Genomic DNA, 26,550 nt, shown 5'->3' with positions numbered 1-26,550 from the left:
CTTTTAAAGTTTATTAAACTTACAGGAGTGACCTGGGTTTCAATGCAGCCCGGGACGTTAGTGACATATCAGCAAAGGAGACAACATACACAGCAAAACACAAACTAAGCTAAGGATATACCTAAAGGTCCATAAAACCACATTAGATTAGCAGTTTATCTCTGAAAGGGTAATTGAAACCTCACCCACATTTGGCCCCAGTATCAGAATAAACAAGTTTACGGCAACCTGGTGACGAATAGTTATAAAACCTCAAGCCTTCCCCTGTAGGCTCTCAGAGAGCTTCTTCCCACCCTGCCACAAGACACAGCCATGGCTCTGACAGCAGTCACCCTGCTGGGTCTCTCCCTGCTCCACCTCTGCTGCCCTCTCCCCCTCAGCCGCCCGGACAGCGGCCTCAACAAGTGCTGCTCTGCCGCCAAGTCACTCCCGGCCCTAGAGGTGCTGCCTGGAGGGGGCTGGGACAACCTGAGGAACGTGGACATGGGCCGGGTCATGAACATCAGCTTCTCCCTGTGCCTCACCACCGAGGATGACCTCTACCTCATCCCAGACGAGGTATTCGTCATCCCCCAGAAGGTGACGGGAGTGGAGACCAACTCTGAGATCATCAGTTCCTGGCTGGAACAGACAAGCTCCACATCTTCGTCCATCAACGCAGACATCTCCTTCTTTTCAGTCTTAAACGCAAAGTTTTCCACCGAGAACCAGAGGATGAAGACCCACCAAGTCAGAGATACCTCCGTCACCACCAGAGTTCAGGTGAGTTACACCTCTTCTTGTCCTACTGTGAGAAACTAAGATCTAAAGTTCAAGACTGTTACAAAAGCAACAGACCCCATGAGAGTTGCTAAGTTGTCTATAGGAATAAACCCCTCAAACAAGGACAGGTGCTTTCACAGCGTTTAAATCTGGATTTTGTAGTTATATTGTCAAACATGATCAATATGTATCATGTGTAATGTGAATCATTTTTGTTTGATTGAAAGTAAATTACACTATATCATGTAGCTCTCAATTATGACTAAGCAAGACTTGCAAGCAGTGAAATCTCAACTTGCAAACAGTTTGTCGAGTTGTGAGCTGCTTCTCAGTAGAGTACTTGTATTGAATACTTCTGTCATATTTGGGTGAATGTCTGCTCTTTTACGAACAGACATGTATGGTCTACGTTTAAGTTTGAAAAATTAAAGAGGAAATTCTTTATCACATGAGGACTTTGCTTATCAAAACCAACTAGGTGCTAACAGCCAAACCACGGACCAGACAACCCAGTTTAACCATTTCTTCTCCAGGTGCACAACTTCCTCTACACCGTCAAGGCGAATACTGACTTCACCTTGGACTCCCGTTTCGCACGGCAAGCGGAGGAAATCGCAGACGCCATCGAGAACAACCAGACTCGACATGCCTCCTACCTCTCTGAGAGGATGGTCCTGGACTTTGGCACCCATGTGATCACCAGTGTTGATGCAGGGGCCTCCTTGGTGCAGGAGGACTATCTGCGATCATCCTATGTGTCCGACGGTAAAACAGACAAGTCCTCCATCACAGCATCCGCAGGCATCAACTTCTTCAACAAGGTGAATTTTAACATCGGCAGCTCAGACGCCCACGAGACGTCAGAGACCAAGGCTTACCAGGACAACGTCACCTACTCGATCGTACAGAGCCATGGAGGAGTGCCCTTCTACCCTGGCATCACCCTGCAGAAGTGGCAGGAGAGCACCTCAAACAACCTGGTGGCCATCGACCGGTCAGGCCTGCCGCTTCACTACTTCATAAACCACAACACCTTCCCTGACCTTCCACGCCCCACTATTGACAAGCTGGCGCTGTCGGTGAGCCAGGCCATAGGACGCTACTACGCCATCAACACCCACCCAGGATGTGTGAAAGCAGATTCACAGAACTTCAACTTCCAGGCCAACGTAGACGATGGGTCCTGTGAAGGCTCGTTCACCAACATCAGTTTCGGAGGTGTGTTCCAGCAGTGTACCAAGCTCACCCCAGATGCAGACCCGATATGTCAGGCCTGGGACCAGAAGAACCCAGATACAGGGAACTATTCCTGCCGCCCACCTTACCAACCCACCCTGTTACGCTCTGAGGTCAGAGACGAGCACTACAGCCAGTATGTCTGCCGTCAGTCCTGCCATAAATGTGGTTGGTTTTGGCTCAAGAAGTGCTGTGATCAAATTTGTGGAGACGAGTACCATGTCCGATCAGCTGAAATAAAATCCTACTGGTGCTCCTCCAATGAGACAATCTCAATTGAATCAGGTTATCTCTTTGGGGGGCTCTACGGCCCTTCCCTCCAGAATCCTTTAACCAAATCCAAGAGCTGCCCTCCAAGCTTCGTCCCACTGAAGATGCTTTACGGCGGCCTGATGATCTGTGTGAGTAACGACTACGAGATCGGCACCCGGTTCTCCGTGCCCTTTGGCGGTCTGTTCAGCTGCGAGTCCACCAACCCCCTGGCTGGGGGCCAGCCTCGCTGCCCTCCCCAGTTCAGCCAGCACCTCGCTACCGTCAGCGACGGCTGTCAAATCCTCTACTGTGTCCGGTCTGGTCTGTTCACATGTGGGCAGCTGCTGCCAATTCGTCTGCCACCCTTCACCCGTCCTCCACTGGTCAGCATGTCGGCCAACAACACAGTGGCGGTGATGACCGACGGAGGCCGAGCCTGGGTCAGAGTTGGACAGACCAAGATGTGGAAGATGGTCAAACCAGAAGAGGTCCAGGAAATGGTCAGGATGTTCAGCCCAGAGTCAGACCAGCTGTCAGGGGGACAGAAGTTTGGTGTGGCCTTCGGAGTGATCAGTCTGGTGGTGCTGGTAGCTGTTGGGGTGGTGCTGATTAGGAGGAGGAGGAGGGGGCTTCCAGGGCTAATGAGGGCCAGAGGATACGAGGAGATCGACAGCAATTAGTGAGAGAGGAGAAGTGGACCCTAACTACACTTTATAATATTTATTGTCTTGTTTGCTTTTCATTTGTAAACGCTCTTGGCCTTAAGGAATTATCACAGCATGTCTCAAAATCTAAATAATTAGTGTAACTAACTAATAATAATAACTAATAACTGTTTCCATAAAAGATTTTTGAACTTCTTGACAGATTTGCAATCTATGTTCTTTATTGTTGACTAAATAAATGTGTCAAAAGAAAATGCTTGTTCTCCATTCCTTTTTGCCTTAATAGAACCATCACTTCCGTTGAAGCCAAAAGCAGACAGTGAAACCGACTGCAGGGTTTGTTATGATTATCAGCGCAGCTATACTGGGTCACACACACACATACGCACACACGGACAGACCCCACTTCCTGTAAAGAGGCATTCGTTTACCCGGTTTCTCCTAAGAACACGACCCTCCCCCCACACACACACGCCCCAGAGGTGGAGTCATACAGTCGACATCACAACAAACTCACTCAGCTGAAGAAATCAGTCTGACCTCAACAAGAGACCGGGGGCCTGAGGCAGGGAAACTCCCTCTCTCTCTCCTCTTAATCCCTCTCCCTCTCATCTCTCTCTTTCCTATCACACTCCTCTTTATCTCCCTCTCTCCATCGTCTCTCTCCTCTTTGTCCCTCTCCCTCTCTCCATCACTCCTCTCTCTCTGCCGTCTCTCTCTCTTGCTCTGTTTCTCTCTGCTCTGCTCTTTCACTACGTTTCTCTCCCTCTTCCTCTCTCTCTCTCTCTCACACCCTGCCTCACTCTTTCTTTGCAGAGCCACGAAGAAGTGCCCTTTCTCTTTCTCACGAGCACAATGCTCCGGGCTCACTCCTCCACGCCGCTCGCAGCAACACTTCCCAGCTGCCCCCTCTCCTGCCCCCTCTCCTGCAGAGCCGAGGAGGGACAGATCCCGTCGGTTTAGAAGAGTCTCTCGCACAACACGCAGGGCGTTTTCTAAAAGGGGAAACTGACCGGTCGTTTACGGTGAGAAATACCGTCTGATCGACTGGGATCTGGGAGCTCAACAGAGGGGAGGAGACGTACGTGGGACAAACGGTGAGCTTCTGGGGAGAAGAGTTTAGGATTGTGGTGTCAACGTCAGAACTGTAATTGTAGTGAGAGAGTGAGAGGTGCTTGTCTTACGGGGGGGGGGGGGGGGGGAGTGTGCAGTGCTTGTGTGACAGGGGGGCGGAGTCTAGTGGAAGCTGCTTGTGCTACAGTGAAGACTCATGTACATGTGATCTTGTGCGCTGGCTTGTTGTGCTTGTTCCTCTTCACAGCTGCAGGGCTGTGGTGAGAGGTTGTTGTGTGCTCTACTTACCCTGGGAGTACAAGATGGAGGGGGGTGGGATTAGTGGCGTGCCCTCATTCGCTGGACAAAACATGTCATAGCTTTATATCTCTATACATGAATGGAAAAAGAGCATAGGCCTACTACATTTATTTGAAATGTTTTCAGCGGCTTAATGTTATTTATATATTTTGTACACAATTGGAAGTGTACTTAACATGCACTGATTTTGCATGTTCACATACCTACTGACAACGTATATGTATGTATATACTTTATACTTCAAGTACATTTAGTCATTTAACAGACGCTGTTATACCTGAGTATGTATTATAGTACTCATCCAAAGTACTGTAAGTATATTTTAAGCATACATTGTTTTTTTGTTTGGGTAAAGTTGTTTTTTTAAATAGGTGACAGTCCATCTAAAAGTAACATAACTGCTGTCTGTATTGTCTTACTTACTGTTTTCTTTTCCTGTCATGCAAGCTCAGAAGACAAACCACTAAAATGTTCATTTCCTGTTTCAGTTTAACCTTTTCTAACCAGGGAAATCACATGTGTTCCGTTGTTGTTCCAGCCCATCATCCAGCTGCGGTCCAACAACCTTCCACATTCCATCTGTAACCATGGCCCCCCATGGTTTCAGCAGGCTCTTCCTGTTTGCGCTGGCTCTGCCAATCACGGTACAACTGGGCGTGGCCAGAGCTTGCAGGGCGGGGTCAGGGGCCGAGTGCGAGAAGGCACCATTTGTCCCGGGACACAATCTTGCTGGGGAAGGTTTTGACGTGGTGAGAATGCGCCGCACCGGAGCCTACGTTATCAACGTGAAGGCTCACCTTACTGACAACAACACCTGCACGCTGTGTGAGAACCGCTTCCAGGGAGGGCAGGTAAAGTTATCCTAACTAACTTATATTATATATTTTTTTTTTAAATAAGTGATTGACACCCCATCAATGAATTTCTCATGCCTTAAAACGTTCTAAGAGCAGGGTATTAACCACATTGAAACAATAACTCATTTGTTGATCTAAATACAAACTACAGTATGATGCCTACAGGATCCATTTTATACACATTTTCCGAGTGAACTGCACCCGTCACAAACAGGAGTCCCGACACACCTGTACCTGCCCCGCAGGTCCAGAGGCTTCCGTCCGCCGTCTTGGACTGGCGTCCGTTCAGCCGCTGCAGCAAGCAGCTGTCGAGCGCCCTGCACCACTCGGTGGATTCCCTCCTGCGGAGCTCGTCCTCGGTGATCAGTAATAACTGGGGGGCGGGGCTGAGTCTGGAGACATACGGCAAGGCCCTGCTGGGGGGCAGCCGCTCCGACATGGCCAAGTTCGCACGTTCGCAGCACAGCGTCGACAAGGCCACCTTCGCCCTGCACGAGATCAGCTGCACCTACTACAGGTATCTGTTAAGTTTTCAGCAGATGCTTTCAACCAAAAGTATGAGAAGGGGGAGGGGGATATTTGGACCTGTGAACTATAGGCCTGCAGTGGGGAAGGGTAGGTTTGTACAGGTCATTTAGGTGTCTAGGCCTCTACAGGTCATGTCTAGGCTTCTACAGGTCATGTGTAGGCCTCTACAGGTCATGTCTAGACCTCTACAGGTCATATACGTGTGACCCGTCATTGGCTTGGATTAGCTTGGCTGAGTGACACTTCTATCCACAGCCATGTACAGGACAGATGGGGAGGGGGAGATTTGAACCTGTGATCACTTGATCTAAAGTCAAATGGCGTCTGACTGTTGTCTCTGCAGTTACCGGTTGTCGGACCACCCCCAGCTCAGTGCAGAGTTCTCCAAGCACCTCAAGAAACTCCCTCAAGGCTACGACTCTCAAAGCCGACCCCTCTACCGCCGTCTGATAGACACATACGGAACACACTACATCCACCAGGTACCTGCGCACAATAAACACATTGGCCGTGTTTCCCATATTCGTTAAGAAGCTCTTAACGCTAAGAGCTTCTTCGGAACGTTCCATGAGCGCTCTAGAACGCTCTTAGAACGCTCCTAAGAAGCTCTTAGATGGCTCGCTGGCTGCTTGCAGTTATACGCCTGAGTGCCTGTGTTCAATGGAAGAAACACACACCTATGATTATTGGTTGTGTTTGAAGTCTCCAACTCACCCACCTTCCCTCAGGTGCACCTGGGGGGCAAGGTGAGGCGCGTCACGGCCTTCCGTACCTGCCTGGCCACGCTGAAGGGCTTCTCGGAGCGGGAGATCAAGACCTGCCTGAACCTGGAGCTGCGCTTGGCGCTGGGTTTCCTCCCCGCCAATGCCTCCTTCTCCAACAAGTGCGAAGACATGCTGAAGGGCAACATGAGCATGGGCTTCTACCAGGGGTTCATGACCCACAAGGTGGAGGTCCTGGGCGGGGACCGCTACCTGCCAGGCATCCTCTACCACCAGGACAAGGATCCATCTGAGGCCTACAGCGCTTGGATGAGCAGCCTCCACGCCAACCCCGACGTGGTCTCCTACGCCATCTTCCCCCTGCACCAGCTGGTGGACGACCCCCAGGTCAGCGGCAACCTGCGGACCGCCGTCAGCCAGTACATCCAGGACAACCAGCTGTCCGGGGACCAAGGAGGGGTGAGGAACTGCTCCCCGACCCCGAATCTGGACCACAACTGCTGCCCGCTTCGGGCCGGCCGCGGGGTCCTGAGGCTGGAGGTCCGCCGCGCGGCCGGGCTGAGGGCGGACACCTTCACCAAGACGGATGCGTACGTGAAGGTCTGGTACGACGGGCGGTACGAGGAGACGGCCACGGTGCTGGATGACAACGACCCGTGGTGGAACGTGACGTACGGGCTGGGCTCGGTGGAGCTGGGGCACCAGCTGGTGCTGGAGGTGTGGGACAGGGACGTGCTGTACAACGACATGGCCGGCAGGTGTGTGGTCTTCCCCGAGAGGGGGGGGCACTCGCACAGCTGCCAGCTCAGCAGGGGGGTACTGCACTTCAGCTACAGCGTCAGGTGTGACCCTCACCTGACTGGATACAGGTGCGGACGGTACTCGCCCAGCGCGGAGTAGCGGAGGTCGAAGTCAACGTCCACGGTCCCGCTAACCACGATGGGGGTGACGGTCAGCGGTGTGTTGAGACACTGTTTCATCACTTCTACATTTGATTCAATTAGCAGAAGCTTTTATCCATAGCGATGTAGAAATTGTGCATGTAGAAAGTACAGCAGAAGATCCAAGCCTCAGTAGTTCAAAGTTCTAACAGTATTTCAGTTGACGTCAAGGAAACTTCAATTTCTAATGGCCTGATTGTAAAGTTCATTCCATTATCTCAGCAACCAGGCCAAGTGAATGTTTACTATGTGTCGCTGGCTAACTCAGTAACCTGTATTATGTGGTAGATTAAGAGTTGTATACAGATGAGTGTGGTTTAGTGACCGTTGTGTCATTTCTAACATAAGATTTTGACATTTGGGGGATTTTTTAAAAATTGTATTCTGCATGATTTATTGTAAAATATGTCAAGAGATCAAACAATAACACATGTTAAGATGTTATTTTGATGTTTTGTGTTTGTTTAAAAGTGTCACTCTTATATGACCCAGCAAGAACTTTACATGTGAACAATTCTCAACTAATAAAAAGATGAGTTTACGACCCAAGTTTTGTCTGTTTGTACATGAAGCGTCATTGGATGAGTTAGAGACCAAAAGACAAAAGAGATATTTACCATCAGACGACGCTTGTTTCTTGACTCACAAGATTAGCTTTAATACATAACCCTTTATACCATACTAGAAGTAAACAAGTAATATTATTAAAGTTGAGTTCTAAGATTCAACAGAGGATGGCGGTATTACATTGATGGAAAAATTGGCATTATTTAGCAAAAAACATTCAGAGATGAGAGTTCTGTTAGAAGGAGAAAAATAGTAATAATCAGCTAAATTATTTAACACTTTAGTACATCTCACAGATATTTGGATATATACAGATATATTAAACTAATTTAACTATGTAATTATAGTCCATTGTGCATTCTATTGCTTTTTAAAATTAACTTTAAATTGACTAAATATAAAAGCAGATAGGCACATCCATATTTCTAGGTATATTTTATTAAGTCACACATCACCAATTAACAGTTACATATGCAACCATAAGACAATAACAGAGTGACAAAGACTATTGTTCAAAGAAAATTGGCAACTGCAGTGACAATTGTATGATAAATGTAATATTTATATTTGATTCGAGGGAAAGACACCATTGTTGAATCGATAGATCTAGTGTATACAAGTTAAGTTTTGTAATCACACCATCTTTATCCAAACAGACCATGCTAATCTATGGTCTATCACGGTGATTATGTATTATTGCCATTAAACCTGGTTGGTTGAAGTTTGCTCCTCAGCAGAATCTTCTGCTCTCGTACTCTGAACTTCATTGAAGAACTCCACATGACCTCTGGCCCTCACTAGCCCTGGAAGCTCCCTCCTCATCCTCCTCCTCCTCCAAACCAGCACCACCCCAACAACCACCAGCACCACCAGACCGATCACTCCGAAGGCCACACCAAACTTCTGTCCCCCTGATAGTTGGTCTGGCTCTGGACTGACCATTTCCTGGACCTCCTGTGGTTTGACCATCTTCCACTTGTTGGTCTGTCCAACTCTGACCCAGGTTCGGCCTCCCTCGGTCATCACCACCACTGTGTTGTTGGCCGACATGCTGACCAGTGGAGGACGGGTGAAGGGTGGCAGACGAATTGGCAGCAGCTGCCCACCTGTGAACAGACCAGACTGGACACAGTAGAGGATCTGACAGCCGTCGCTGACGGTAGCAAGGTGCTGGCTGAACTGGGGAGGGCAGCGAGGCTGGCCCCCAGCCAGGGGGTTGGTGGACTCGCAGCTGAACAGACCGCCAAAGGGCACGGAGAACCGGGTGCCGATCTCGTAGTCGTTACTCACACAGATCATCAGGCCGCCGTAAAGCATCTTCAGTGGGACGAAGCTTGGAGGGCAGCTCTTGGATTTGGTTACAGGATTCTGGAGGGAAGGGCCGTAGAGGCCCCCAAAGAGATATCCTGAGTTATCTGAGATCTTCTCATTGGAGGAGCACCAGTAGGTTTTGATTTGAGCCGATCGGACATAGTACTCGTCTCCACAGTTGTTATCACAGCAATGCTTGAGCCACAAGAATCCACATCTATGGCAGGAACGATGGCAGACATACTGGCTGTAGCGCTCGTCCCTGACCTCAGAGCGTAACAGGGTGGGTTGGTAAGGTGGGCGGCAGGTATAGTCCCCTGTATCTGGGTTCTTCTGGTCCCAGGCCTGACATATCGGGTCTGCATCTGGGGTGAGCTTGGTACACACCTCCGAAACTGATGTTGGTGACTGGGCCTTCACAGGACCCGTCGTCTACGTTGGCCTGGAAGTTGAAGTTCGGTGAATCTGCTTTCACACATCCTGGCCGGGTGTTGATGGCGTAGTAGCGTCTTATGGCCTGCCTCACTGACAGCGCCAGCTTGCCGACGGTGGGGCGTGGAAGGTCAGGGAAGGTGTTGTGGTTTATTAAGTAGTGAAGCGGCAGGCCTAACCGGTCAATGGCCACCAGGTTGTTTGAGGTACTCTCCTGCCACTTCTGCAGGGTGATGCCAGGGTAGAAGGGCACTCCTCCGTGGCTCTGTGTGATCGAATAGGTGACGTTGTCCTGGTAAGCCTTGGTCTCTGACGTCTCGTGGGCGTCTTTGCTGCCGATGTTAAAATTCACCTTGTTGAAGAAGTTGATGCCTGCGGATGCTGTGATGGAGGACTTGTCTGTTTTACCGTCGGACACATAAGAGGATCGCAGATAGTCCTCCTGCACCAAGGAGGCCCCTGCATCAACACTGGTGATCACATGGGTGCCAAAGTCCAGGACCATCCTCTCAGAGAGGTAGGAGGCATGTTGGGTCTGATTGTTTTCTATGGCGTCTGCGATTTCCTCCGCTTGCCGTGCAAAACTTGAGTCCAAGGTGAAGTCAGTATTCGCCTTGACGGAGTAGAGGAAGTTGCGTACCTGGGGAGGAAGTGGTTAAACTGGGTTATTTGGTCTGTGGTTTGGCTGTTAGCACCTAGTTGGCTTTGATAAGCAAAGTCGTCATGTTATAAATAACTTTCTCTTTCATTTTTGAAATTGAAAGATAAACCAGACATGTCATTGTAATTTAATAAGCAGACATTCATATAAACATGACAGAAATACAAACACCTCATATCCCGACAGAGAGGAAGTTGCTCTTTAAAGTCTCGCTTCGTCATATTGGAGAGCTCTCTCTCCTTTACTTTCAATCAAACAAAAACGATTCACATTAATCAATCAATATATCATGTTTCTTTGTACTGATTCTACATATAGATCATGTTTGGCAATATATTTACAAAATCCAGATTTAAACCCTGTGAAAGCACCTGTCCTTGTTTCGGGAGTTCCTACCTACAGACAACTTAGTCGCTTGCAGCTTTTATGGGGTCTGTAGCTTTTGTAACAGGCTCAAACTTTAGATCTTAGTTTCTCTAAGTAGGACCAGTAGAGATGTAACTCACCTGAACTCTGGTAGTGACGGAGGTATCTTTGACTTGGTGGGTCTTCATCCTCTGGTTCTCGGTGGAAAACTTTGCGTTTAAGACTGAGAAGAAGGAGATGTCTGCGTTGATGGACGAAGATGTGGAACTTCTCTGTTCCAGCCAGGAACTGATGATCTCAGAGTTGGTCTCCACTCCCGTCACCTTCTGGGGGATGACAAAGACTTTGTCTGGGATGAGGTAGAGGCCGTCCACCGTGGTCAGGCACAGGGAGAAGCTGAGGTTCATGACCCGGCCCATGTCCACGTTCCTCAGGTTGTCCCAGCCCCCTCCAGGCAGCACCTCCAGGGCTGGGAGTGACTTGGCGGCGGAGCGGCACTTGTTGAGGCCGCTATCTGGACTGCTGACGGGGAGAGGGCAGCAAAGGTGGAGCAGGGAGACACCCAGCAGGGTGACTGCTCTCAGAGCCATGGCTGTGTCTTGTGGCAGGGTGGGAAGAAGCTCTCTGAGAGCCAGCAGGGGGAAGTTTCGATTTTATAGAAACATTCAGAACATTACAAGGTTACCGATAACTTGTTCAGTCAGAAACTGGGAGCAAGTTTGTGAGAGTTGAAATACTAGTTTGGATGTTTTCATTGAGGTATCAAATTAAACCTCACCACAGTCAAGTAGAAAGAACTGTTGGGAAGTACCTACACGGTCATTTGAAGCTTTCTGTTGCTAGGGTGACAGTAACACGGTAGTGTGTTTAAGTCAACTGTGCGTTGCAGTAACTAACAGACTCAGTACAAAAGGTTATTGTTTAAATCTAATCGGAAAACCCACTGTTGCCCTGCCACAGTTTATTGAGTAGATTGTTGGCGGCTGATTTATATATGACATCGCCAAAGTCGAGGATTGGTAAGATGGTCAATTTAACAAGGGTATGTTTGGCAGCATGAGTAAAGGATGCCTATCATGGCACAACGCAATACCGGTATTCGCGTTCATAACGGTATACCGCCCACCCCTACATGAGATACTAGTTAGTATGTTCTCATGTCCGTTTTCTATTGGTAAGAGTTGATTGCGTCTAGACTAATTGTCAGGCTTAATAGATGTCCAGGGTTAGGAGAGAGTGCTGGGTAAACGTCCCTTGGCTACAGGAAGAGCTTCACCTATGATCTCTCTGTGCCTTGTGTCATGGGCTGGGAGCTGTGAATCTGCTGCTCTATGATTGTTGTAACACCATTACTGCCTCACTGACACTATCTTTGTTTAATTTTGTGTGCCCAATAAAGATGGTCCTCCAGCCTTCAAAGCTGAGAGAGACATGATTCAGACCTAAGCCTAGTGTTGTGTTGTCCTTTACTGTCAAAGGTGTGGTTCTCTTTCCCAATCTGCATATTGGTAATACTTGTGAAAAGTTTAATGCTTTGTTTGCAACAGTTTTTAACACCAGCAAGGTCAGAATAATTAAGCCGGTCTTGAGGTTAAGACAAAGAGGAACTATTCCACGTTCCACTTCTGCTTAACCATATTTAGGTGGTTCTTGAACAGTTGTTAGTTTCAGCCTGTATAACAAGTTGCTAAAATATTTCCAACAACGCCCCGTCTGATTGTATATAAAGGCATTCAGAAGTAGATTTTTAAGCAGACTCGTTTTTCGTCTTGTCTCTTATCATATCGACTCTCATCATATCGACTCTCATCATATCGGCTCTCATCATATAAGGCTCTCATCATATCGACTCTCATCATATCGACTCTCATCATATCGACTCTCATCATATCGGCTCTCATCATATCGGCTCTCATAATATCGGCATTTGTCAGATCAAACTCCTCATCATGAAACTCCTGGCTTCTGTTGTCATGGCGCTGCTGCTCTGCCCCATGGCTACGGCGAAAGTTGTGACATCTTTTTCCGATGGCTGTCCGCAGTTTTTTGTCCCAAACACTACTCCAACTGTGCTGACCGGGGGACGTTACAGACAAATTTGCCAAGTGCGAAATGGTGCAGAAGAATATGCCACTCTGTATGACACCAACAAGAAGATTCCTGTTTATTCTGCCTATCAGTTTTTTCAGCCAATGAAATGTAATAGGAATACACCTTGGTACATTGAACCTCAGGTGAGTTTTCCACTCTGTCTAATTTCCTTTTATATTCATCTGTAAATTAATGTAATGCGTAATTTGTTACGATAGTAACAAGCAAGTTATTATTATTACTCACTTCCATACTCATTAAGGATTATCATCAAACAAAACACATTTTGAACTATAATTTAGTTTGGGAAAATGCAGATGTTTATTGAATGTAATTTTTAATTGTCTTGATTTGATCATATCTGATTTATGTTCTCATCTCTTCTCCAGCTTGATGATCAGAACCTTCCAGATTCAATGGCCTCTGAGGGCAAGGTGCCAAACCCTCCTCGGGGCAACAAACAGGCTCTTAACGAAGACTATGCGGGCTCTGGTTATGATAAAGGACATCTAGCACCTGTTGCACACCAGAATACACAGGACTGTGTAGACGCCACATTTACCCTCACCAACGCTGCTCCACAGAACCCTTCCTTCAACAGGGGCCAGTGGAGGGTTATGGAGAACAATGTTGCAGACATTTTGAAAAAAAACTGCCTTGCAAACCGTTATAGGGCCTTTATTGTCACAGGAGTGGTTCCAGGGAATGTGCCGATTGGAAATGGGGTAAACATTCCTAGTTATTTCTGGAGCGTCTACTGTTGCATCGACAACAATAACATAAATAAACTCTCTGGGGGTTACTATGGGGAAAACACAAATGACACAGTATCAAGTGTCACAGTGCAAGCTCTTGAAACATTTCTCGGCCAACAATATAATACTGGTTTCCAAGTGTTTCCAGGCGTCTGTTGAGAAGGCATTTGGAAATCCATGGCTCTTTAGCTGCACGCTTTAGCACACCTGTATCTAATGCTCTTTAGCTGCATGCTTTAGCACACCTGTATCTAATGCTCTTTAACTGCATGCTTTAGCACACCTGTGTGTAACTCTCGTTAGCTGCATGCTTTAGCACACCTGTATCTAATGCTCGTTAGCTGCATGCTTTAGCACACCTGTATCTAATGCTCTTTAGCTGCATGCTTTAGCACACCTGTATGTAACTCTCGTTAGCTGCATGCTTTAGCACACCTGTATCTAACGCTCTTTAACTGCATGCTTCAGCACACCTGTATGTAACTCTCGTTAGCTGCATACTTTAGCACACCTGTATCTAACGCTTGTTAGCTGCATGCTATAGCACACCTCGTCTACATATATTTGTTAGTAGTTAAGGAAGTTGCCTAATTGTGGCAGAAACACACTTTTATTCAATCCTCTGCTCAGGTGTAAAATAGAAAAACTTTCAGATGTCATTGTTTAACCGATGACGCTTTGCAGGATAAAATGTTAAACAGGGTTGGAAATAAACACATTTTGTGACTCTTATTTGAATGCTCCATTTCATCTATCCACTCTTCTTAGTTATGGGGGCTCCAAACGAGGTTTGGGGGTTATTTTGAGGTTAGCGAGGTAACTTCAGGTTTAACCGTGGGTTTTCAGTGTCACAACGGTGGTTCACTTCTTACCAGGCTATGATCGCCATGGTAATTTATCCTCCACACCTAACCTCCTCGAGAAAACAGATCAACACATATTACAGACAAGCCTAATGACCAAACAATTATCTTGGAAAATTGTTTCCTCGTTCTTAAGATACTGCAACCTTGGTGTGCATGAGGCTGAGGGCAAGAGTATTCACAGTCCCAAAACAGTTTGTCTTTCCCTAACGAGTATCTTTATAACTTATATAACCAACCAATGTCCTCCTACAACAGAGACTGATTACAGCACCAAAAGTCTTGTACTCGCTGAACTTAAAATTTGCAAGTAAGCCCGTTTAAGTGTTTGAACCATGTTTTATATGTCTTCTACATTTTCTCCCAAGACCACAGCTGAAAGTCTTACACACCTTAAGCATATAAGGAACACGTTCATTTAATGGAATACACGATTATAAATATAGTCCGATCTACTTGTGCTTTAATGATGAGGCAGTGACACTACTTAATGATGAGGCACTGGGCAGTGACACTACTTACTGATGAGGCAGTGACACTACTTAATGATGAGGCACTGGGCAGTGACACTACTTAATGATGAGGCAGTGACACTACTTAATGATGAAGCAATGTCACTACTTAATGATGAGGCAATGACACTACTTAATGATGAAGCAGTGACACTACTTAATGATGAGGCAATGACACTACTTAATGATGAAACAGTGACACTACTTAATGATGAGGCAGTGACACGACTTAATGATGAGGCAGTGACACGACTTGATGAGGCAGTGACACTACTTAATGATGAGGCAGTGACACTACTTAATGATGAGGCAGTAACACTACTTACTGAGGAGGCAGTGACACTACTTAATGATGAAGCAGTGACACTACTTAATGATGAGGCAGTGACACTACTTAATGATGAGGCAGTGACACTACTTAATGATGAGGCAGTGACACTACTTAATGATGAAGCAGTGACACAACTTAATGATGAGGCAGTGACACTACTTAATGATGAGGCAGTGACAATACTTAATGATGAGGCAGTGACACAACTTAATGATGAGGCAGTGACACTACTTAATGATGAGGCAGTGACACTATGGCATATCAACTTCACAGTTGAAAATGTTTTGTCATCTGTCCTTCCTGCATTTGGCAACAGCAAAAGTGTTGCTTTTTAGTACGTACACATAAAGAAATGGTCTCTGGTAGAGCGTGTTTGTCATATAGAAACAAACAGCGGCTGTTAGACTTTGTGCAGACAGCTAAGCAACAGGAATCCTGTTGAACCTGATTCATAGTACATCATGCCCTAGTAGAACAGGCCCCTGGTAGAACAGGCCCCTCGTAGGGTAGAACCTGCATTGGTGTTGAAGCTTTCTGTTGCATCTTGGTTATAAGATGGTAGTGACAACTGAAACGTCTCAAGACCTATTGTGGGTCCCTATACTATATAAACCAATTCCACAACAAATGCAAATGTCATTTTCATGGGTACTCGAGAAAGAATGTAAATTTCATGTTTGTTTTTTTTACTTTTGTTGACAAAAAGATCACTCCCCATAAATACTGAAAATTTTATTATTAGTATTGGCAAACCTGTCGATGTTACAACAGGGACATACAAAAAATACAAACAAATAAGTAACTGTTTGGAAACAACACGGTTTTACAGTACAACACAATCAGTCACGATTCACAAACAAAAAACTGCTCTGAACTCTTCCGCCCCCTGCAGGATGTAACTGTCATTAGAAGGGCACCTCAGTTCTCCCAATCAGCACCAGCACAACCTAATCCTCTGCTACCTAGAACTTGAGAAGAAACTGAATTGGTCAAATCCACACGTTAATAAGCAAAAGCGCAGCCATGTCGCTTGGCCCCAACCAGTCCCCTTCAGATCTTCACGGGCGCGTTCAGGACGAAGGCAACTGGTCGGCGGACGTGTTTGTGGGCGGGGTTTTGCGCGGTCGCTGCGCCGACGGGTTTGCGGATCGAAGCGAAGAACGACCGAGAGTGGGTTGCAGTGGTTCCCGGCTTAGTTCCCCCAAAAGGACTCAGTCATTGGTCAAGTCGCACCCCCCCCCCCCACCCCCCTCGATCAAGCCGATTGGTAGGTTTGTGCAGCTTGACCGACACGGCCGGGGGTTAAGGCTGGCTGACGTTCCCCTCCACACCACTAGGTGGCGCTGTGGCCATGTGAAGGCATCAAAGCTCCACCCCAGCACACGAGGACGGGTCATAAGGGAGCTGGATAGCGTTCGTCCACCTTTGAAGACCCCCACCCCCGTTCCAAAAATATGACTATGATAAAGACTGATTTTAAATGCTATTAGTTCCTCACTGGTTGTTGAAAGGTAGGTCCTTACAGGCAGTTGGGTTCAGATCCGTACAGTCAGTTCCGAGGATAAGTACTGTGTTCAAGTATGTATGAAGACCTGGAGATCCTCGCCTAACTCCCCACCTGTGAGGACTGGTCTTGAGGTGTGTGTGTGTGTGTTTGTGTGAGAGACTGAAAGGTTAATGTGTGTGTGTGGAGGTAATAAGTGTGTGTGTGGGGAGACAGACTCCAGCAGTGTCACAGACCGAGTGAAGCCTTCAGCAGAGAAGCCAGGTCTTCTGGGATGCTGCCCTCATCTCCTGGGGAGAGAACAGAGACATGAGTGAGGGAGGGAGTGAGTGCGCTTGTCTCTGTGTGTGTGTGTGCGCATGGCTCTGTGTGTGTGTGTGTGTACTTGGCTCTGTGTGTGTGTGTGTGTGCATGGCTCTGTGTGTGTGTGCGCTTGTCTCTGTGTGTGTGTGTGCGCATGGCTCTGTGTGTGTGTGTGCATGGCTCTGTGTGTGTGTGCGCATGGCTCTGTGTGTGTGTGTGTGTGTGTGTGTGTGTGTGTGTGCGCATGGCTCTGTGTGTGTGTGTGTGCGCATGGCTGTGTGTGTGTGTGCTTGGCTCTGTGTGTGTGTGCGCATGGCTCTGTGTGTGTGTGCGCATGGCTCTGTGTGTGTGTGCGCATGGCTCTGTGTGTGTGTGCGCATGGCTCTGTGTGTGTGTGTGTGTCTGTGTGTGTGTGTGCATGGCTCTGTGTGTGTGTGTGTGCTTGGCTCTGTGTGTGTGTCCTCACCCTCCTCCGCAGCAGTCATGTCCTGCTCCAGTTTGAGTTTCCTCTGTCCCAGCGTCAGCATGCAGTCCTCAATGCTGTCCTTACTGATGAGCTTGATCACCTTCACCGTCCTGGACACGGGGAGAGAGGGGGGGAGGGGGTGGTTAGGGACTGTCACAATAACCCCATCCAACCCTAACCTTACTCTCCATCTCACTTAACCCTTGCACTGCCTACTTGGTCTGGCCCACCCCCACTCCAGATACCTACTTGGTCTGGCCCACCCCCCCTCCAGATACCTACTTGGTCTGGCCCACCCCCCCTCCAGATACCTACTTGGTCTGGCCCACGCGGTGGCAACGGTCCTCCGCCTGCTTGTCGTTGTAGGGGTTGCAGTCGATGTCGTGCAGGATGACCACGTTGGCAGAGGTCAGGTTGATGCCCAGCCCCCCCGCCCGCGTCGACAGCAGGAACACAAAGATCTCCGGGTCAGTGTTGTAATCATCGATCAGAACGATTCTGGAGGAGGGGAGGGAGGGAGAGCCGTATTGGTGTAATGTAGTGTGGACTGACGTATAGCATAGCACAGAGTAGCATAGCACAAAGTAGCATAGCACAGAGTAGCATGGCACAGAGTAGCATAGCAAAAAGTTGCATAGCATAGCACAGAGTAGCATAGCATAGCATAAAGTAGCATAGAGTAGCATAGCTATGAGTAGCATAGCATAGAGTAGCATAGCACAGAGTAGCATTACATCTTACATTTACATTTAGTCATTTAGCAGACGCTCTTATCCAGAGCGACTTACAGTAAGTACAGGGACATTCTCCCCGAGGTGAAGCGCCTTGCCCAAGGACACAACGTCATGTGCACTGGCCGGGAATCGAACTGGCAACCTACTAGCCCGATGCTCTACCCGCTCAGCCACCTGACTCCCATCTTACCTTTCAGCTATGGGTGTGGACCCGTCCAGTCTGACGTAGCGATGCTTCAAGTGTTTCAGCAGGATCTCAACAATGTCCAGCATCATGGTGAACTGGCTGAAGAGCACCACCCTGTCTCCCTGGAACACACACATAAACGCTTCACTTGAATATCATGACTTACATAGCAGGTCTAAATGTGGCAAAGCTAGACCCCACAGCAGTGGGTTCCCTCCCTCCCCTCACCTTCTCCATGATGGAGGCCAGCAGCTGGGTGAGCAGGCGGAACTTTCCGGAGTCCAGCAGGGTGTCTGTGTCCAGCTGGTAGGAGCTGAGAGTGGAGTACTGCTGACAGAGACGGTGCAGCTCAAAGTCAGACATCACCTCCATGTCCTCCTGGATCAGGGACGCATCCGCGTCAAAGTGGCTCGGCTCCTGGAGGAGGGACGGACAAAAGAAAGACTTTTACGTTTAGTCATTTAGCAGACGCTCTTATCCAGAGGCACTTACAGTAAGTACAGGAACATTCCCCCCGAGGCAAGCAGGGTAAAGTGCCTTGCCCAAGAAAACAACGTCATTGCGGCACTGCCAGGAATCGAACCGGCAACCTTCTGATAACTAGCCCGATTCCCTAACCGCTCAGCAGGAGCAGGGAGAGGAGGAGCAGGAGAGAGCAGGAAAAGGAGCAGGAATAGGAGGAGGGAGAGGAGAAGGAGGAGCCGGAGAGAGCAGAAACAGGAGGAGCAGTAGAGGAGAAGGAGGCCCCACCTTCAGCATGAGCTTGCTCATGCAGCGGAGCTTCTCTGAGGTGTAGTACTGTCTGTGCAGCAGGGGGTGGTTAGCCATCTTCCTCAACTGCATCATCACGTTACACAGCTCCCGCTCTGGGGGGGGGGGGGGAGGATGTCAGTAAGGTCGATTATCTTTCCATCTTGCCTGGAATAATATTGATTTGATGTCTGTATACATCATATACTCTCTTTGGTGATAGTAATAACATTGTATAGTTACTCTCTCCTGTGACGGAGCGTTTCAGTTTGGTCAGCAGGTCCTGGTAGAGCTGCTGCTGTTTCTCACTCATGGAGCAGAACTCCACCTTCTCCACCTTGGCTGGGAGCTGCTGCAGAACCTGGACACACACACACACACACACAGTTTATCCCAGTTGCTCCTTGTCAGGCAGAGACGTTCTCCTGGAGTGAGCAGGTCTCTCCTGAGGTGAGCAGATCTCTCCTGAGGTGAGCAGGTCTCACCTGGCTCTTGATGCGTCGCAGTATGAAGGGCTTCATGATGAGTTTAGCCTGAGTGATGCGGTCTCTCTGGAACCTGCTCTGCTCTTCGAAGGGTTTCTGAAGACAACATCAACAACATCATTATCAACAACATCATCATGATCATCGCAGGGTTTATCACTTACGGTTTTAGCTACCATAGAACATGAGGAACATGAGGAGCTTCAGCCAGGCCTCTGTGTGGTTCTACGTACCATGGAGAACATCTTGGCAATCTGCGAGGTGGAGCTGGAGAACATGTTGGGCATGATGAAGTTAAGCAGAGACATGAGCTCCTGAAGGTTGTTCTGCATAGGAGTTCCTGTCAGGAGAAGACGATGCTCCGCCTGGAGGAGGGAGGGGAGGGGAGGGGAGGGGAGGGAGGGAGGGAGGGAGGGAGGGAGGGAGGGAGGGAGGGAGGGAGGGAGGGAGGGAGGGAGGGAGGGAGGGAGGGAGGGAGGGAGGGAGGGAGGGAGGGAGGGAGGGAGGGAGGGAGGGAGGGAGGGAGGGAGGGAGGGAGGGAGGGAGGGAGAGAGGGAGGGAGGGGAGAGAAAGAAGACAAAGAGAGCCAGAGTTAGACACTGATAACCCCACTGTGAGGCGAGGCTGTAGTGTCCTGTTCCTCCACAGGAGGGCGCACTAACATTGATGGCCATGAGGTGGCGGTAGCGGAGAGAGTTCATGTTCTTCAGCATGTGGCCCTCGTCGAACACAGCGTACTCCAGCTTCAGCTTCCGGAACAGGCTGCGGTCGCTGTCGTTGCCGATGGCGAGGTTGTAACTATAGAGACGGGACAGACGGGAATCAGGTAGCTGGGGGTGCTTGGCGACCTGGGTGCCATAACAACAGAGATGCTGGGAGGTGAGCGAGTGTGTGAGAGTGAACGCACGTTGACACGATGACGTTGAACTCCACCTGGTCGTTTAGAATGTCGTGTCGTAGGTACCTCCGGTCCTCCACGGACCCTACACACACACACACACACACACACATTAGCTACCTGAGAGAGAGAGAGACATAGACAGAGAGACAGAGAGAGAAACAGAGACAGAGACAGAGTACTCACCATAGTAAACCAACACCTTCAGACTGGGACACCACAGCTTCAGCTCACGAACCCAGTTATCTGGAGACGGGGGGGGGGGGGGGCAGGGGGGAGAGGACACATGAGAAAGTGTTGAAAGGAGCCGATCTTAGAGCTTCCACAGCTGTACACCTGTCGAGGTGTGTCTGGGTGGAGAAGGAGAGGAGGAGGTTACCCAGGGTGGATGAGGGAAGCTTACCCAAGGTGGATGAGGGGAGGAGGGAAGCTTACCCAGGGTGGAAGAGGGAAGCTTACCCAAGGTGGAAGAGGGGACGGTGATGAGGTGAGGACCGTGGAGGCCGTCCTGGTGGAGCTGGGCCAGGAAGGCGATGGCTTGGATAGTCTTACCCAGACCCTGGAGACAAGAGGGAGGGAGGGAGGGAGGTATGAACATCTGTTGATCTGGCCGCAACATAACACAAAGTATCAGGAATTCATCAATGTATGCTGGTGATGAAATTACATCATACCTTCTATTGATGCTAAGATAACAAATCTCTCTCGCTGATTCCTTCACAAACACACACACACACACCTGCGTCCTTGATCAACAGGGAAGGGCAAGCAGGAACAGCTGTAGGAGCTAGCGTGGCATTTCATGCTTGGTGGCTGAGGTTGGGGTTACTGTGCCTGCTAAACACAGGCCGTTCCTCGAATCTGACCTCCCAACTGTTAGAACTGTTATAACCTTCTGATCCTCCACCTTCTGATCTCTGCTCTCTACTTGTACCGTTTGTCCAATGGATGAAGGCTGATTTAATGTAAATGTTAACGAACCATTTCATCAGCCAAGATGCCGCTCAGCTTGTGTTGATGGAGGAGGAGGAGCCACTTCAGACCAATCAGCTGGTAGGGCTTCAACTGCAACCTGAAAACAACCAATCAGAATGGACCATTAATCGTCACCGGAAGACACTGAGTTCAAATGAAATGTACGTGTTAATGTGTAGTTTCTCACGTGTGTGTGTGTGTATACGTGTGTGTGTGTGTGCGGTGGACTCACTGGCTGTTGAGGATGGCAGGCTGTTTGAGGGAGGCCGGCTCCTTGTTCATGACCTGTGTGACCCCCCGCACCATCCTGCTGGAGATGCTCTCACACCGGGACATGAGGCCCAACACCACGGTCCTCTCCTTCAGAACCACCTTGCACCCCTGCAGCAGGTCCTGGGACAGGCCTTGTTCTCTCTGGAGCACCTCTGACTGAGGGAGAGAGGGAGAGAGACATCTGACTACTGAAGTTCACAGTGTTTGAACCCAGTTGCCCTGGGACCCATATACCCCCCTCCCTTCCTCCCTTCCTCCAGCCAGACATTCATCCAGCATCTGCAGGTGTGTTCTACCAGAGACACACCGGACACCGACAGTGTTAAACACTGGAACCAGCTCCCACTGATGACAACCAGCCCAGCGGAGGATGAAAGAAGACGAGCATAACAAACACAAGATGAAGAACCTAACAAACACAAGATGAAGATGACGAGCCTAACAAACACAAGTCTCTCTCTTCGCAGAGCAAACACTCAGAACAAACAGGACCGCAGGCTTCCCCGAGGCTTCAGGACAAACCACCGTGCGGAGAAAGAGTCGTGACAGGAGACACAGAGAGACAAAGGACACACTCTCCCGCCCCAGACATCTAACACTGCAGACACCTGGAGACGCCCTGGAGAATGTGTGTGTGTGTTTGGACAGGTGAGGCATGAGGAGGGGGCCAGCCAATCACTGAGCTGTTTTTACTTGCACCTTTTTTTAAAGTTGTTAAAATCTTTTCCAAGGTAAACAGAGGATGGTACTAGGAAGACAGTTGGTAAGAAGTCTAGAGGCTCTACCTAGTGAAAATATATTTTTACCTAAAATCAGAAAACCCCATTCAAAACATTCAATTTATCATTTAAACAACCATTTAACCCATTGACAAACCAATCAACCAATCAGCAGCTTCGTCCTACCAGGCTCTGCCAGCTGTCGTAGGGTCTGAGCTCCACGATCTTCTGGGCCTTTTTAACGGAGCAGCCGGAGATGAGCGACAGCTCGTCCACAGAAGCCTCCCGGAAGAAGCGCAGAATCTGGCTCTTCACCGACGACTGGCCGCCCTGGCCCCCCCTCCCCTCCTCCTCTTCCTCCTCCGAGCCTGTCTCCAGCTCGTCCTCAGAGCCCTCAAACTCACTGCTCTGTGTCTCCTCCTCCTCATCGTCCGAGCTGGCGGCTCGCTCTTCCGACGCCCGGGCCTTCCTCTTCCTCTCCACCGCCTCCTTCTTTGCCACGCTTGTGGCGCTGGCAAACTTTGACAGTTTCTGGGTGATTGAGGAGGAGGAGGAGGGTTTCTTGGAGGGTGCAGAGGACACGGGTGCGGACGTCAGCCACGTTGAGAGAAGAGAGTTGCCGCTGGTTTGGTTCTCCTTTCTGGAGTCTTTGCTGTTTCTAGACTCTCTGGTTTCCCGGTTGCCATCTTTGCTGTTTCTAGACTCTCTGGTGTCCCTTCTGTTGGACTCTCTGTGGTCTCTGACTCGGTCTCTAGACTCTCTGGTGTCTCGAGGCTCGTGCCTTTTGTCTGGTTTCTTCTCCTTGACTTCAGGGGAGCTGAAACTGGACTCCTCTGGGAGACAGGAAGAAGAAATCAACCCAACACTGAACGTTAGCTCAAGTTAAAGAACACTTAAATGTAATGATAAATGCACATGGGTTATTTTTCAAATGCATAGGAGGCTTAGATGTTCCCTCACCTTGATCGGAGAACATACGCAGAACCTCCAGGGCGTCGTCATAGTTCCACCCGTGTTCTTGCAGAACCGCCCTGAGCTCCTGCAAAGGAATGTGGGTAAAATGTTTTGAACAAAATCAGTTTACAACCTACCTTAGTCTCGCACAACCGGAAAGATCCAAACATTACTAAGAACTTTATCCTGGTTACACACACACCTCCTTATCCTGGTCTTGAAATTTTCTCTGAAGCTTCCGGACCATCGCTTCCTGTTTCTCAAAGCTAGGCTCCTCCCCTTCCTCTTCCGAGTCCTCCTCCTTGATCACACAAGGAAACAGACACAATAACAGACAGAAAAACTGAGTTAACTGCTTCTGGTTTTGCCTGAGGGATCACAGTGACAGACAGCGTGTCGAGATATCCCTTCGGCTGACGCTTTCATCCAAAGCAACACAGAAACAGTGCATACACAAAGCACAGCAGAAGATCAAGGATAATAAAAGTGCATAGTTCTGACAGTGTTTTGGTGGGAAATCAACAACCGGAACCGTATTTACAAATCACGTAGTGCAGGCAGGCTAACGCACTACGACGATTAATGTCTGTGCATTACGGTAAACGTTGAGCTCACCACTGACGACCTTCTTTTCTTGGCGGGCTGGACTACATCACTGTCCTGAGAACTACAAGACCCATCCTGCTTTCTCTTCCTGTTGGCATCTGGATCTGAAAAACGGAGGGAGGCGGAGATATTAGCCGAGTAATCAAACCTGAGAGACACTTTGATTTGACCGTTTATTGAAACATGGCAACACTTGACAGTAACGTTACAATCAACTACCATTTAGTTACACAGCAACACTGCACCAAAGTTACATTAACTACCATGAAAAACACTGCAACACGTCCCTGCTTCAACAGGCCTCAGAATGCAAGTGTTCTTGTTACAAACAGCAAATAAAGTTTAATTTGAATGAGCGTTAAAGGTTTATTCTACCTTCCTTGTCCCCATGTTGCATGAGGCACAATGCCACAGCCCCCTCCAAAGTGCTTGTGCTCTGAACAACCTGCAGGGCCAAAGGTCAAAGTCACAAACAAGAAGATGGACACGTCCCATTACGGATGAGGGTTTCTGGATTGGAACGTGGCCCAGTTGTGGCACTGACCTCCAGGAGCTCTCCTCTGGGTATCTGAGGAAACATGTCTAGCAGTCGGGTAACTCTCTCCTCCACCTCTTCCTCCTCGTCTCCACCATCGTCCGGAGTCCTCTCCCCCTTTCTCCCTCTTTACTGTTTTCACTGGCTCTCTGACAGGACAGAAAGACATACATGTTGTGTGTATGTTTTTGATATGTGCATAGAGAGAGACAGACAGACAGAGTACAAAAAATAAAACAAGACCGTGTGGTGAACCTGACAGAAGTATGGAAAATCTTGTAAGGGTTACCACCAATTAGCTAGCATTTTTTAATTCACTTCATAGAACTGTGACAGGCCCCGCTATCACTTGAGCTGCCGGTTAACTACCGTAACTACCACACAATGCAGCTACAGAGAAACGTCTGCTGAGTGACCACATCTTGACTGTACTTACTTAATCTGTTTTATAGGTTTATTAATGTCCGCTTCATCCTCGGTGTCACTGTTGGAGTCGTCGACGAACATGACTCCCTTTCCTCGACATTTAACGGACTGGGTCTTGGACGCCACTGACACGCGAGCAGCAACTGGGGGGGGGGGGAGAGAGATTCTACAGTTAACGTTTCTACCGTCGCTATGGCACAACCAACACGGCCGTGATAAATATTTGTGAACTTGCTGGTTAGCAAAACACGACTGCATTCCATGAAAGGAGGGCTCAGGTCTTATTTACACCTCCAACTTTAGGCAGGTACATGGGTGTGAGGCAAAATTCTTATTCAGAACGGGTTAAACAACTAGTCACAGAGGCCGGGGCTGTGTTAGCAAGCTAGCCAACAACTGTCGCCTGATGCTGGGGTTACTACTAGCTCTTGTACTGTACAGTTGGCTAGCAAGCAGCCTTCTTTGATGGCGAGGAAGCTAAAGGAATGGCAATAGGGTTAGCATAGCTAATGTTAGCGTTACATCACTATCTTTAGCAAGCAAATTGGACAACATTCAATGATGGTTTGATACGGTACTTTTCCAGGTTTGTGAAACGACAGTCCCCTGGTTACTGTAGTGGAATGACAGATGGCCCTGACTAGCAAGATAGGCTTGCTAACGACGTTACCTGTCGCTAGTTAGCTAGCTAGCCCCCATTTGCTACCTGGTTTATTCTCTTTCTCTGACTCCGGGCTTATGGAACCATTGTGCTTGTCTTGGTTCGGCGTCAAAGCTTTCTTGTCAAAACGGAATCTGTCCAAATTTAAGAAACTCATTTTCAGGCGACTGAGGTGATTCGGCTAGCAAGTTAGCTGCTTGCAGCTGCAGTCAGCCTTTTTCTTTGTCTCGTTGGCGTTGTAGTCGCAGATCTGCTATTTATCCAGCTTCTTCTGCCCGGCCGCTGTGATGATGGAGCTGACAGGGTTCCGTGTTAGGACGAAGACGGGGAAATGTTGTGGTTCATACTACTCTTGGTGAATTGTCAACGCAAACTAATTTAATGAATACTGTCAAAACCGATCAACAATCAAAACTCTTATTAATTTTGTCTAATATTCTGATGCTAATGCTCGCTATTTTGATAAACTACACAGGTATTTTTCCCGCGAACTGACACTCTCTAGCACAAGTGACGTCGTACCTAACATCGCTGTCTATTGGACGATGGATTAGCGGATAGACCAATAGAAAACGGAAACACTGAAAAAAGACCGGCGTTTCTCTACTGGAGCACTAAAGTTGCGTAACTGTAGTTGTAGATGGTGCGACGGAATTAATCAATTAATTGGTGATGATTGCCATTGATTATAGTAGAAAATACTAACTCTTTATGCACGTTTGAAACGGTGCCCTCTCCTATAGCTACCTTCCCATCAAAGAGAAATATACTAATACTTTGTGCCGGTAAAGGTTAAACAATAAACATAATTTACGAGCCTTTTATGGATGTAAATTGCTTTTATGACA

General features: G+C 48.5%; 3 protein-coding genes and 1 pseudogene across 5 annotated transcripts; 2 read left to right on the top strand and 2 right to left on the bottom strand.

The window, feature by feature from the left end:
- Nucleotides 1-312: 312 nt before the first annotated feature.
- On the top strand, nucleotides 313-3,064 carry LOC146233166 (macrophage-expressed gene 1 protein-like). The gene is made up of 2 exons (XM_084690585.1): nucleotides 313-762; nucleotides 1,296-3,064. The coding sequence occupies exons 1-2, from the start codon at nucleotides 313-315 to the stop codon at nucleotides 2,928-2,930; spliced, it is 2,085 nt and encodes a 694-aa protein (XP_084546711.1). The 3' UTR covers nucleotides 2,931-3,064.
- Nucleotides 3,065-3,458: 394 nt separating this feature from the next.
- Nucleotides 3,459-7,886, top strand: prf1.5 (perforin 1.5). 2 transcript variants are annotated; one of them, XM_084690589.1, is made up of 5 exons: nucleotides 3,459-3,940; nucleotides 4,828-5,140; nucleotides 5,392-5,663; nucleotides 6,018-6,156; nucleotides 6,403-7,886. In XM_084690589.1, exons 2-5 carry the CDS (start codon nucleotides 4,877-4,879, stop codon nucleotides 7,294-7,296), a joined length of 1,569 nt encoding a protein of 522 aa, XP_084546715.1. In that variant the 5' UTR covers nucleotides 3,459-3,940; nucleotides 4,828-4,876; the 3' UTR covers nucleotides 7,297-7,886. The 2 variants fall into 2 exon arrangements, with proteins under 2 accessions (XP_084546715.1, XP_084546714.1); XM_084690588.1 differs by having other exon boundaries at nucleotides 3,459-4,012.
- A 13-nt stretch (nucleotides 7,887-7,899) lies between these two features.
- On the bottom strand, nucleotides 7,900-12,023 carry LOC146233164 (macrophage-expressed gene 1 protein-like; annotated as a pseudogene). Its single transcript, XR_014742283.1, has 2 exons — nucleotides 10,815-12,023; nucleotides 7,900-10,287 (listed from the first exon to the last, which is right to left on the bottom strand). The product of XR_014742283.1 is annotated as a macrophage-expressed gene 1 protein-like (transcript).
- A 3,922-nt stretch (nucleotides 12,024-15,945) lies between these two features.
- On the bottom strand, nucleotides 15,946-26,212 carry smarcad1a (SNF2 related chromatin remodeling ATPase with DExD box 1a). The gene is given in 24 exon segments (XM_084690773.1): nucleotides 15,946-17,020; nucleotides 17,500-17,609; nucleotides 17,815-17,997; nucleotides 18,424-18,542; nucleotides 18,649-18,837; nucleotides 19,171-19,286; nucleotides 19,414-19,531; nucleotides 19,656-19,751; nucleotides 19,889-20,020; nucleotides 20,318-20,453; nucleotides 20,563-20,638; nucleotides 20,740-20,799; nucleotides 21,013-21,112; nucleotides 21,535-21,625; nucleotides 21,761-21,957; nucleotides 22,707-23,353; nucleotides 23,481-23,559; nucleotides 23,677-23,775; nucleotides 24,090-24,184; nucleotides 24,456-24,525; nucleotides 24,625-24,741; nucleotides 24,743-24,764; nucleotides 25,052-25,184; nucleotides 25,748-26,212. Coding segments are annotated over 24 exon segments (3,159 nt in total). The 5' UTR covers nucleotides 25,860-26,212; the 3' UTR covers nucleotides 15,946-16,958.
- Nucleotides 26,213-26,550: the final 338 nt, after the last annotated feature.

This window comes from Hypomesus nipponensis, chromosome 24 (assembly GCF_054491055.1).
Source record: "Hypomesus nipponensis isolate SF chromosome 24, ASM5449105v1, whole genome shotgun sequence".
Lineage (NCBI taxonomy): Eukaryota > Metazoa > Chordata > Actinopteri > Osmeriformes > Osmeridae > Hypomesus > Hypomesus nipponensis.
The sequence above is the reverse complement of the archived record's forward strand: the minus strand, read 5'-3'. Positions and strand labels throughout refer to the sequence as shown.